Genomic DNA, 13,837 nt, shown 5'->3' on the forward strand with positions numbered 1-13,837 from the left:
AGTCACTATAGAACGCCTAAAATAAAGTCTGACAAAAGTAACAATAAAGCATGCTATTTAGAAATACGAAGGTCCATACGAAAGGCAGCAGCTGGAAAGATTGCAAATGGTTATCTCTGTGGAAGAGGAAACTGGGCAAGAGGGAGAGTGGAAAATGGCTTTTTATTGGCTTAGGCACCTTGTAGAACAGTTTGAATCTTTATCTATATGGGTATCTCTGATTAAAATAACATCAAAGCTTTATAGTGCCTCAGTGTGTAAACGTTGGGGAGTTACTGCTCAGCTCTGGTTTCAAGTTCTGCATCTAGAAAATAGAATTGGATTAGACTGTCTCTGGGCCCTCCTTGATTTAGCATTTGAGATTCCTGCCACCCTCTCATTACACACTCAGGTCTGACATCCTTAGGAGTATTTTATCACAATATCATGTTCTAGAATGTTTGGGGAAAGGCTGACAGTAAGGGACAGCGCTTTGTGAGGGAAAAGATCCCCAAATGTCCTAGGAGATTTTCTGAGGGCAGGCCACAGAAGTCTGGGAAGGAAGAAGGAAGAAATGATCCTAATCCCTCCTCCTCCTCTGCTTTTTTTAGCATTAGAGAAATCGAGAATGTAGTGAAAGAAGATAGGACTCTAAATATTAGGACTTCCATTTGTTAGCACAGGCTTTAGCTGGAGACCTTCACCAAGTCAAGAAATGTCTAACTGCCAATGGCAGGAGATGGCTCTGGGGATCAAGGCAGGCCATCATTCCCCAAACTAGGCACACATGTTCCCCCTTGGACTAGCAGGAAACAAGGCTAGTGTTTACATCATGACTCTGTGTGCATTTTCCAGGGGGTTCTGGCTTGCGAGCATAGCTAGAGACCTCACTGTGTCTCCAGCTCTGTCGAGGGAAACCCCCCTCAGCCTCCCGTTGTTAGCTTTGTCCCCCAGTCCTTCTGAGGACAAGGCATTTAAGATTCATGTTTATTAGGTATTCTGAGGTTTTACCTAAATCTTTGTTCCATGCTTCTCACTCTTATTTGACTTCTTGTGAACATGATCATCAACAAGGAACGTCTTTTCTAAGCACCTCTTGAATATAGAGTGATCTAGAGTGAGCCAAAGCAGAGACACCCTTCTCTCTCCTCCTGGTGCCCCACTGCCCCCACTTCTGACACCGGGCATGCAATAGGCCCCTAGAGCAGGATAGCTCTTGGGGAGCAGTGGTGATGATGTCTTGTTACAGATGGAAAGTTCTGAAGAATTAACAGAGGAGAGCATTAGAAGTCATTGTCCCCTGTGCTAGATCAAGACAAAATTTTAGTGATCGCAGTGAGACATCATTCATCAATGAGGCTTCCCATGAATAAAATGCCTTGTCATTTCCCACTTGCTTTCAGACCCTTCACCTGGACCTGGTCAGTGTGACTTCCAGGAATCACGCTCTGCTCCTGCATGAGGGAGACAACGCAGGCATTGTCTGAGCTCCAGGTCAATGGAGGCCAGTCACAAGGAGGTTCGGCAATTTGCTCAAGAAGAATTCTCAAAGGATTCTCTAGAAACTGTTGAACTGTTTTACCGTGGATGGCTGCAAGGCTGGTGAAGGGAAAACTGACTTCATCCCTCACTCTGCTGCTTAAATTTTTATTTTTCCTATAACTACTACTTTCATCATTTAAAAAAAGGAATCAAGGGGCGCCTGGGTGGCGCAGTCGGTTAAGCGTCCGACTTCAGCCAGGTCACGATCTCGCGGTCCGTGAGTTCGAGCCCCGCGTCGGGCTCTGGGCTGGTGGCTCGGAGCCTGGAGCCTGTTTCCGATTCTGTGTCTCCCTCTCTCTCTGCCCCTCCCCCGTTCATGCTCTGTCTCTCTCTGTCCCAAAAATAAATAAAAACGTTGAAAAAAAAAATTTAAAAAAAGGAATCAAATTGTTTAAGAAGGAAAAAGGAATTCATTCTTCTAATGTGATTCCAGGAATCCCTTTTGGAGCCTGGATTGGTTAAAAGATCTCCAATGTTCTTTGAATACATTTTAATAAAAATCAAGATACAATAAGATAGCTAACCTTTATTGGGGACCTACTGTGTGGCAGGCAGTATTCAAAATTACTTAGGCCTATCAGATCACAAAATCTCTACGACCTCAAGAGATAGGTATATACAACTATCATTCCCACTTTAGAGGTGAGGACACTTAGGCGTCAAGTGTTAAGATGCTTGGCCAGTGTGACAGCGGCCATGTTCTCCACCACCCTCTGCCACAACGGTCCTGGCTTCCGAACTCTAAAAACACAAAAGATACATTCCTTTCTGCCAAGCTTTTGGTTCACTTCCCAGGGGCCCCCAGCTGTCCTCTCTGGGGTGGATCACACCGTCTTTCTCTCTCATGTTGCACACACAGAGAGAGGTGTGCTGAGAGTCAGCTGCTCCCGATAGAGCAGCTCAGAGGAAAATGGACAGGCACCAGGCCTGATGTAGAGGAAGAGAAAGTTCTCTGAACCCACGCTTTTTTTTTTTTTAAGGCAGATTTTTTAAAGTATTTTTTTTTTTAATGTTTGTTTATTTTTGAGAGAGACAGAGCGCCAGCAGGGGAGGGGCAGAGAGAGAGGGAGACACAGAATCCGAAGCAGGCCCTAGGCTCTGAGCTATCAGCACAGAGCCCTACACGGGACTCCTCCTCGTGAACAGTGAGATCATGACCTGAGCTGAAGTCAGACGCTTAACCGAATGAGCCACCCAGGCGTCCCTGAACCCACTCTTAAAGAAGGCCCACCCTTCAAAACCTCTACCTTTCACGGTGTATGTGTGTAAAGGAGGGAAAGAGATTCTTTTTAAGCCATAGTTGGGAAGAGCAGACCCACAGTGAGCCACACAGAGGAGTCCCAGGAACGCTGGGCAGGGGACACAGAGACAGTGCCCTGTGCAGCCTGGTGCTGGAGCCTGGCTCAAAGATGAGAAGAAAGGGGGCTATGGGCCCTCTGTTGTTAAGTGTGAGCCACCAGCCAGAGAAATGACTTTTTTCCTCAGTTCTTGAACGCTGGCCAATTAGCCGCTAATTAGCATGTATATAAATTCCAGAAAGAAGGCCGGAAAATTCAATCTCAACTCCAGCCATCAGCTTCCTCCTCCAAAACCTGGCCTTGCCAATCTCCTAAGACCCTGGATCACACAAAATAGGGTCTCCGCCTGGGCTTCAGGACAGAGGCAAATGGCAGAGATAGTGTCTCTAGCCAGCGGCATGCAGACACACTTCCCCTTAGCACAAAGCAACATGGGAAACAGAGATCATATCACGCTCATTAATCCATAAAATGAGAGATATGAAGGAACTGGGGGGCCTTTTAGGGTCAAGGAGTTAGGAATGCTTCCAACACAGACTTTTAATCAGTATGCACCTATGAGGGAGCAGCCCACTGGACTGGAAGGCTCTGGAACATTACATACATGAGGAACAAATATTTAGTGAACACCTACTATAAGCAGGCTACTGTTCTAGGCCAACCAGGTAAGGACTCTTGTGTGGAGTTCTCAACCACGGAACAGGCATCTTAAGTAAAAATATAAGCCCTGCAAAGAGAATCTGCTAAATGCCTGGTATGGAGAGACGTTATGTTGCTCAGGGAAGGCACGATTGCCAGGACAGCCTGGGTGGTCAGGGAAGGCCTCACACAGCAGGGGAGCTTGGCATAGTTCCAAAGGCACAATAGAATTTTTCTCGATCTGTGGTCCCCAAGCCACCTGAGGAACACTTTACAAAAATAGAGATTCCTGAACCCCATTCCAGACCTACTGAATCAAAAACTAAGAATGTTACCCTGGAGTTGCTAGTCTTTTTTAAAAAAGATATTATAATTATGGCAAATTTAAACATATAAACAGTAGATAGGATACTGAAGCCCCAGGTACCCATCGCCCAGCCTCAGCAATCATAAACTCATGGCCGTTCTTTTCTCGCTGATACCCTTATTGGTTTCCCCTCCTCCAGTATTATGGAATCTACACACCTTTTAAACCAGGGACTCAGAGGCAGTCAGAACACGGATGCGAACTAGGAACTGCTCATTGATGAAGACACAGATTAGAAGCAAGGGATTTCCAGGGACAGGTGTACAAAGGCTCAGAGAAATGAAAAAGAATGGTACTGGGGGAGGGGGAGGGGGAGAATGGCAAATAATTTGGAACACTTAGAGGGTGGGATGTGTGGTTAGAAGGAACAGTGATAAGGGTCACAAGATCACTGGGGCTACTGGGGCCCAGTTAGCACATGTGGTGTCTTTGTGAGAAACACAGTAAGGCATCTCCTCTGGGTAGAAAAAGCACCCCTTTCCTGGGCTGAAACCACCCACAGAAGCAGAGCTGACCTGGATGCCACCCTCCACTCACTGCCTGTGCTCTTCACTGCTAAGCCATGTCCAGACCACAGACCTCTGCACAACAGGGCCAGGGCATGAGGGAGTCTGAAGGCCAGAGAAGGGGACTGTGCTTTATCTTTAGGGGCTGAAGAATGCTAAAAAGGGGAGCATGTGACAATCGTGTGCTTTCAAAGAATGCTGGGCAGCAAACGGAGGGAGGACAGAGAGGAACAATGGGACACCGAGAACCGGTGAGGGAGTCAGGTCAGTAAACTACTGGAAACTCACCTGGGAAGAAGGAAGAAGGCCCCCAAGGTCAACTCTTGAGAGAGAGAGGTTTGGTATAGAGATCTTGTTTGGGGGTCTGGGGATAACTGGGGACTGGATATAGTGACATAGAGTTGCTGGCACACAGGAGTCATCTGAAAGAATGTAAATGTTGAAATCGCTCGGGCAGAGTATTTAGGGTGGGAGTAAGGAGGGATGAAGGCCCTGGGGAAAACCAGCATTTAGAGAATGGACGTTGGAAGGGAGAAGCAGCCGGGCTGGGTAATACGGAGACTGAGGAGAAAGGGTCAGGGAGGTGGGAAGGAGTGGGGGGAGGGGAAGGTACGGCGCATAAAAGCCGATAGAGCAAGTATTCACAACTGCGATGAGACAGACTTGGAAAGCAGAAAAGTAGAAATGTAAGGGAAAGTCAACTTTTGGAATACCTGGGATGACAAGCCTAAGAGTCTGGACTTGGACCTGAAAAGGCAGAGTAACAGGTGTCATGGCGTACAGCACGAGCTTGCTTATCAGTCACTGAGACTTCCCGGGTTTGTCACTGACCAAGTAGGGCCTTGGGCAAGCCATTTAAGGGGAGTCTCTGAATCCCTGCCAGTAAACTGGACAGTTTATACCCACTCCTAACAGGGATGGAATGGGGATGACATCTCAAAGGACAGAAATTCTTCCTCCTGCCACTGGCACCTAACAGTGCACTGCCTTGCAGGATGGGTGAGCCCTTTGCATACGTAACTCCTGTATCTGGAACTGGCTTGTGAGCTGCTCTGGGGGCAGAGATTAGGGTCTTAAACTAATTGAAGTCAATGGTCATTTGTTGAATATTTACTATGTGTAAGACAAGAAGAGTATGTAAAATAAGATGATTGAGGGCTTAAAGAAGCAGCAGCAGCAGCAGCAGCAGCAGCAGCAGCAGCAGAAGAAGAAGAAGAAGAAGAAGAAATGGTCCTTTAAGGTTGTTTGCAATTTGGTGAAGGATCCACAGCGATGCCTACTGCTAACACAAGGTGGACAGCGGTAGGCGTAGCGACGCAAGTCTCAAATCCCATTCATTCCCAAATTGCAAATGGAAGTGCCCAGCCTGGAAAGACCTGCTCTGGCTGGTGAGACCAGGCTTTGTGCAGGCAGGCAGTGTTGTGTGAGGCCTCTGGGCTGGACAGGGGAGGGAATAAGCACAGGAAATTGGGAATTGGCAGGTGAGTTTGAGAAAAGCTACGAACCTTGGCGAGGTCAAAACAAGGTGCTATGGGGAGTAAGGAGAGAAAGGTGTCCTGGGCTATAGAGCAGATCCAGTCTAAGCTGAGCCCCACTGACTCACACGCTGGTATAATCCCGTAACCCCTCCCCCAAGTATGGTGGCAGCTGTGACTTAACTCTAACCAAAAGAAGGTGGAAAAGATGATACGCTATCACTATTGTGATTATGTGACATTATAGGAAAAAGGACTTTTGCAGAGATAATAAAGGTCCCTAATCATTTGAGTGAAACCAAAGGGAGATGATCCTGGACAGTCCTGATCTAATCATGTGATCCTTTTAAAAGAGGACCCAAGCCTTCCCTGAAGGTAGAGACTCAAAGCAAGAAAGGTTTTCTTTCCTGCTGGTCTTGAAGAAGCCAGCCATGTGCTTCGAAGAAATGAATTCTGCCTACAAGCACATGAGCTAAGAAGAGGACCCCACACTTCAGACAAGCAGGCAGCCTGGCCTGACAACCCAATCGCAGCAGAGAGACCCCGAGCAGAGAGCTGGGGCACATGATGTCTGAACTCCTGACCCATGGAAACTGGGAGATAATAAATGAGTGCTGTTTTAAGCCCCGAAGTCTGTGGTATGTTGTTACAGAGCAATAGGAAACAAATACATGGACGCAAGATGCGGAGGGCCATGACTAGGGGCTAAAGAGCATGGGCTTTATTATGTAGGCCATGGGGAGATCCTGACTATTTTTGAGCAGAGAGATGCATACTTTAGGAAACTAAGACTCATCAGTAGAAAGGAAGTCTGGGGGGCGGTTGGTCAGAACCCCTTCAAGAGCATTTACTCAGAGCACTATTCCCAGGAGAGAGTCAGAAAAGTTTTGGTGACTAAGTTCTAGGTTGAACCCAGCCAGCTATTATTCAACCCAATTAATAAAAGGGGGGGGGGAGCAAAAGCAATGGACAGTCATTGAGAAAACCGTAAGGAACTTTAGTGTCCTTATTGCTAATTATAAATATTTACTCCCCCCAGAATTCCTGACCTCACAGAAGAGCCTGCGTAAATAGCCCTGCTCCCTTGCTGGAAAATCAGTGTGTGTGTGTGTGTGTGTGTGTGTGTGTGTGTGTGTTTTCTTGGAAAGGGGACAGGGCGGCAGTAAGGGACTGGATGATCTGCAGTCACTTCCTGTTGGATATTGTCTAGCTCCCTTCCCCTCCTCCTCCTTGAATCATAAACCCAGAGACCCCCAAGCAACTCCTCCTTCTCTGATTCTATCTGCTGGAGACAACTAAGCCAAACAAACTCAGGAAGTGGCAAGAGGTTGGGAAGGGAGGAAGTTCATGGCACAGAAGGAAAAAGTAAGGAGAATGCCCTGATGTTGAAGGAAGAGGGTGGGGAGAGAGAGAAATGAAGGTCACCCCAAGGTCGCTCGGCGCCAAGCCTTTAAAATGTTGTGTTTGGGCTTTCAATCAAAACTGGCACAAATGGTGGGCCAGATCTCCCGGGGCTATTCAAATATTAACATTCACAGTGATAAACAGCCCCCCAAAAAGTCCTCTGTGAGCAAATTGGAACAAACAACTAATCTAAAGCGGGTTGCTAAGAGACCAGTTGGGCAGGAGCCAAAGTCAGTTCAAGTGCCTGCAGAATTCTTTATTTTCTCGCTGTCAGGGAAGGGAGGCGGAGGAGGAGGGAAGAGCTACCTGTAGATGACTCCATGTTGGTGGAGGAACATGAGGGCTGACGTAACCTCTGCAGCATAGAACCGGGAACGAGGCTCATCGAATTTTCGAGAGCGCTGAATCTGGAACATGAGGTCTCCACCATTGACATACTCCATGACAAAAAAGAGACGGTCCTGAAAGGAGAACAGAAAATGCCATTTAGGTATTTCTACCGCAGCTGCCCACGCAGGCCAGAGAGGGTATCGTGAGCCCGACACAACAGAACTCGAGGGGGAAGAGGGTGCGGAGGTGAATGAGTCCTGGTAGCACCCAATCCAGACAGAAGACAAATAATGCAGACAGCACACGGATTAGGGTATGAGGTGTTATTTTAAATCTCTTCCTCTGTTTTATTTTTATGAACATCAGCTTAGTCTAGTGGAGAAAGCCCAAAGCTGACAGAAAGGAGACTTGTGTCTTTGTCTGATTTCTGTGACGACCTTGGAGTGTGTCCTTGGGCAAATCTCTGCCCCTTTGGAAGCTCCAGTTACCTTTACACGTGGGGTAGGTTGGATAATGGCTCCCCAGAAGAAATCCATGTCCTAATCCCTTAATGTGCAAATGTGACCTTAGCAAAAAAGGACTTTGCAGATGTGCTAAGGATCTTGAGATGGGGAGTTATTCTGGATCACCAGGATAGGCCCTAAATGCAGTCACAGTTGTCCTTATAAGAGAAAGGCAGGGGGGAGTTTTTTGAAGCAGGGAGAAGGCAATGTGGCCTCAGAGGTAGCGACTGTGATGTAGTCCCAAGCCAAAGAACATGGCGGCCACCAGAAGCTGGAAGAGGCAAAGATGGACTCTCCCCTGGGGCCTTGGGAGAGAGCAGGACCCAGCCCACACCTTGATTTTGGCCCAGTGACACTGGTTCCAGACTTCTGGCCTCTAGAGCTGAGAGAGACTGGATTTCTATTGTTTTAAGTTCCCAAACTGGTGGTGATATGTTAAAGGCAGTCCTAGGAAACTACTACAAAGTAATGAGGCTGCAAGTGGCCCTTCTGCGAGGGCCACTTTTCACTCTGGAGGAGGTTCCTTCTGGGATTCCCATCTTGGCACATTTTCCCGTGGATTCCTCCCTCAAGGCAGCCTTCTGAATGGCCCGACCACACTCCTACCTCATGGGAGGAGGGGCCTTCTTTATCTGCCCTACGTGAGCACGTTACATGAGCATGTGCGAGGCAGATAGATGGATATTCATTTTGCGGTGAATTTCTTGACTACTATTTCCTAAGGCTGTGGGGGTGTGGGGTGCTGGGCTGGGTAGGAGACAAAGAATGACGAGCCAGCACTGTCCCTGCAGAACTTATGATCCAGGGGTAGAGATGAGAAATGGGCAGAATGAAAAGCAAAATAGGAGCAGAGTGTCTTAAAGATGAAAGAGCAAGAGAAGGGCGGGTTCTCTAAGCCAGGGACCATGGAGGATTCTGGACAGAGCTAGGGCCTGAGAAAATGAGGATGCGGGGGTGGAGGGCATGAACAAATCCCAGGATTTGGGGACAGAGTGAGAATGCCCAGGACAGGAGCTGAGCAGCTCAGCGGGGGAGGAATGTTCATGGAGCAAAGGGAAAACATTGATGTTGGAGAGGCCAGAGGAACAGAGCACATTCTTAACATATAGACAGAGTCTGAGTGAAGCTTCCAGGAGGAGGTGAGCATACTGTTTTCAACCAAAATTAGTAGAAACACTTCCATTAAGACTGACTAAAAATCACAATACTTCTTTATTCATGAAGCAGTCTTGATAGCATATTTACTTTACAATTGGAAGTGCTCTGAAAATAAGTCCCCCGTTAAGAATTGTTATGAATTCAGACTGCCTTCTCCTCCCACAACAGTGTCCAGATTTATTCAAGCTGTATTGGTATTCACAAAGGGCCTAAGGTCTGGCTTCTCTTCCATTTGTCTTCTTTCCCCTTCAAGACCTGCCTTGTTTTCTCCCCCAAGTATGATTCTGACTCAAAAATACACAGGCTGCCTTGCCAACCATTCACTCAATCATCCACTCCCCATTCAAGCCTTCATTACAAGAACCAAATGCCCAGGCTGACCCCAGCCCAATGACACCAGGATTTCTGAGGTTGGGACTCGGGCATTGGTAGTGTTCAAAGCTTCCCATGTGACCTCAACGTGCAGCCAGGGTTCAGTATCAGTTTCTGCCAAGGTGTTTTGCATCTGTGAGATACATGGATTATAAGCTATTCGGATTTTCCCTCTTCTGGTTTCAAGGATACCCCAAGAACACGGGTTTGTGTATCGGAATCACACAAAGACTTGTTAGAACATGGATTCCACCCCTCGTTCCCCGAGGTTTTGATTTGGAAGACCTGGGGTGGTGAATCTGAGAATCTGCATCTCTAACAAGTTCCCAGGTGATGTCAACGCTGTTGGTGTGGGGACCCCACTCTGAGAACCGCGGCCCTGAAGCACTGGGGGCAAGCCTTTCCACCCAGCAGTGCAGCTGTGTCACGTATCCGACGCTGCCCTGCTCTAGCTGAAACACGCCATCAGAAACAACTGCTACAGTGCCTTCCTATGGTCACCAGCCCGGACTTGGGCTTTAGCAACAACGCTGCATTTCCTCAGCTGACTTTGAAAGAATCCAAATCTTTCAAGAGGAGAAAACTTCGCTTTCCCATGCCCCTCTCCACTCCCTGACTGCTTTTTATTCCACCAACCCCAGACACACAGCATTTAAGAACAGGGTCCATGGAGTGACGGAGAAGAGCTCCCTCCTGAATCTGTCACTTACTGGCTATCTGAGCTCGGGCAAATGACTTCATTCCTGTCCTCAGTTTTCTCATCTGTAAAAAGCAGATGACATAGGACCTGCCTTACAGGTGTCATACGGGGGATGAAATTATATGTTAAGATGCATGGTTCACGACTGGTACTCTGTGAAGGTGGCCTATTCCTATTGTCACTGATGGCTGTAGAGCTGCCACCATTACCAAGTCTTCATTTTCCTGTCCTTTTAGCAGCATTTTCTCGTGATCACATCTTCTTCCTGCAAACGCCTGGCTCCCTTGGCTTTTAGGCTGGTTTCCTCCCCATGTCTCGGGCAGGTTGTCTTGTGCCTACTCATGTGAGCATCCTGAGGGAGGTTAAATCCCTTACTGTATCTCCAGCAGCTAGAATGGAGCCCGGCACCTAGTGGGTTACTAGTGTGTCTTTGTCGAATGCACAAGTTCTTGAACATCCACCATGCGCGAGGCTCTAGTTGCTGGAAATTCAACAGTAAATCAGAGCTGGTTTCCCGTGTTATTTCTATTGTTAACCTCACTTTGAGTTATTCCAACATTAGCTCATTCTGAACTTCTGTTTTAACCTTTCTACTCAATATACCTCAGTGTACATGGCCCCAAAGCAGAATCAACCCTTTTTAGATAGGATGGACTGCTGCTAAAGCAAGATCAGTTTTTCACTCCCCCTCCCTCTGTTCAGTGAGTTTGGATCCTTTCTGACCTCCACACCTAACACATCTGAGAAGCATGTTTTGATGCATAGTGAGAACCTCAAGTCATTCTGGGAACTGCTTAATTACATAAACTGAAATCAAAAGAAAGCTGGCAAACCCAGCAGCTACTCGTTAATCCCCTCTTGGCATCAGTAGAAAACAAAACAAAACAAAAATCCAACTTCCTGGTAAAGTAAGCAAATATGTTTTCTGAGGTAACCAAAGGTTTTAAAAGCCTTATTCCACCTCCTCCTCCCTTAATCTCACCTGAATGTCTAAAAAGTTACGGTCTTGTGATAGTAAGTAAAATAATAAAATTAGGAAAGAGATTATATGTCATGGCCATTTAGGGTAAGAATAGTTAATAATGACCTACAAGCCGGAAGGGCCACACCGTGTGTTTGAAATTCCCATTGGGCTCTGTTTTCCCAGAGCGCTAACCTTTCCTGCCTTTGAAGGGAAAGCTGGGCCTGCCCTGTTCATCTTTCAAGGTGTGATGGATAGCCAGAGGCTTCCTCTCAACAGCACCACATGTCCTGCCAATTGGATTTGTTTGGATGCACATTCTCCATCATTTGTTAGCTGTTTATATGTGCAAAGATTCTATCGCTTTTGAATCAATTTCACATGAGTGCCCAACAAAAGACTGGACTTGGAACAGTCCTCCTTTGATGTGCCAGTGACAGGATGAACGATTTCTCCAATGCACCATCTAAGGGAATCGTGGATCCTCACTTCACACTCTGTGACATCTCCTTGACCCCTCCACATCTACACCATTTAATCTATCAGTTCAACAGGTCTTTCTTGGGTGTCCAGCCCTGGAGTGGGTACTTGGGGGGATATGAAAGATAACATAAGCCAAGGCTTTGGTTTCAAAGAACTAGAAACTGAACACGGGAAACCACAAAAAGCAACACAAAATGTTCTATTGTTATGTACGAATCAGATCGTGAAAGCTATGTATCTGGGTCATTACTTTCTAGCCACCATAGAGAGTAATCATCTGTCATCCAGGCCTTAGCACTTATGATCATTATAGGAAACAGTCAAGGGAAAACCCTTTTTATATTTTATTTTCCATAATATCACTGGTCCTGGTCGAAGTGGCCATTTCTATAGGAATTTGGATGACACAAATCTGAATTAGAGTCAGGAGGGGGGGCGGGTGGAGGAGAAGTCCTGGCGAGTGAAAGGAACAGCCCTCGAGGACAGAGGGAAACAGAAAGGGACACTGCATGTGGGGATGGGGAGGCTGGGAGCAAGCAGGTGGAAAAAACTTGCTATCTAGGAAATGGCATAAACTCTGGGTGTGGGTAGGAAGACAGACTGGGTGGTGGGGGTGGTACAGGGAGGAAGTGGTTCTGAAGACACAGGGAGGAACCAAAGAACCCTAGAAATATTTCTGAGTTGTGAAATGGCATAAAGAAAGCTGATTTTATGCAAAGCTATTCTGGAAGCAGACTTCAAGATGGAGTGGTAGAAGGCAGCCTGAAGTTATTCCCACTGTTCCCTATTGCCACTGTCCTAAATACTTCATTATCTTTGAACAAGAACAACAAGCCATCCTTCCTCCTCTCTATTACACCTCCTTGGTAGAACCAAAGGAAAAATCCAATCACTCTGGGAAACTTAACCAAAATAATTTTTAATTTGTTTTTTATTGTTTTAATGTTTTTGAGAAAGAGAGACAGAGTGAGAGTGGGGGAGGGGCAGAGAGAGGGAGACACAGAATCCGAAGCAGGTTCCAGGCTCTGAGCTGTCAGCACAGAGCCTGATGCGGGGCTCAAACTCATGAATCATGAGATCATGACCTGAGCTGAAGTCAGACGCTTAACTGACGGAGCCACCCAGGTGCCCCAACAATTGTATTTCCCCACAAAGAAAGCAAGCCATCATCACAGGAAACATCCTTTTTCTCACTGGAGACTCAACTCTCAATTAATAGAGAAGAGTCTCGTGTGAATAAGAATTAGGATTAGTGATGTCAGCGTCCCGATGCAATAACAAAAATAATTATCACTTAAATAATGTTGTCTACAGAAAATCATTTTCACACATTCTCAGTCCTTCTTCTCATAGGCCTTCTCTTCCTTTCGTCTCCCATCATTCAAAGGCCTTACTTGAGTGTAATGACCTTGTTGTGATATTTCCTCAAATTCAGATTTATCTCAACTGAATGCCTATCACAATAACCGATTCTGCCAACAGCAATGGTAGCACGGGAAATAGAGAGTGGGTTTTCACATGGCTGTGTCTTGTAACGATCTTCTAGAAGCCATCGAGGGTAGAGTCCACCCTACTTTGGGTAAAAGGGGAGACGCTTATTTTCATGTGGGAAAGCCTTAATCAGAATTGGCCAAATGGTAAAAATTCCACTTGACAGTTTGCCGGTTGAGAAGGTCTAAGCTTCATTCAGGTACATCTGATGTTTGTCTCCAATTGCTTAAAACTATGATTATTTGACATACACAGGATGCCCCAAGTTTAAAGTGACCTAAAGCTGTAGCAAACTGACTCACCCAATAAAGTTCAAATAAACATTTCCTGCCTCTGACTAGAGCTTCACCTTGCTCAGAGAACAACTTCAAGTTACTGCCAACCTGCACCACACACTTTCAACTGTGTGAAAGCCAGGGGCAAGAGGAAGGGTGTGCGTTCAATACATCAGAGAACACTTTCCTTTTACAGCGGTCATCAACATCTTATGAGAAAGAAGCTTCTATGACATGACACGACAGTACGTATGGAACAGCCCCCAAATAGGCTACATGTCCACAATGTTGACTGCTGGAGTGTCTTCCTGCCATGAACAAGGGCAGTGTCTGAAGTTAAGTGGGAATAATGGC

At 46.6% G+C, this 13,837-nt stretch overlaps 1 protein-coding gene across 4 annotated transcripts in view; it reads right to left on the minus strand.

Annotated features, from left to right (window-relative positions):
* PRKCE (protein kinase C epsilon) overlaps window positions 1–13,837 on the minus strand; it is a 503,885-nt gene that overhangs the window by 80,019 nt on the left and 410,029 nt on the right. For all 4 annotated transcript variants that reach the window (XM_025932829.2, XM_086701184.1, XM_086701183.1 and 1 more), the window contains one exon: window positions 7,517–7,671. In XM_025932829.2, the coding sequence (XP_025788614.1) occupies window positions 7,517–7,671 (155 nt within the window). The remainder of the gene's footprint in view (window positions 1–7,516; window positions 7,672–13,837) is intronic.

This window comes from Puma concolor, chromosome A3 (genome assembly GCF_028749965.1).
Source record: "Puma concolor isolate L17-30 chromosome A3, mPumCon1.1.hap2, whole genome shotgun sequence".
In the NCBI taxonomy this organism is placed as follows: domain Eukaryota; kingdom Metazoa; phylum Chordata; class Mammalia; order Carnivora; family Felidae; genus Puma; species Puma concolor.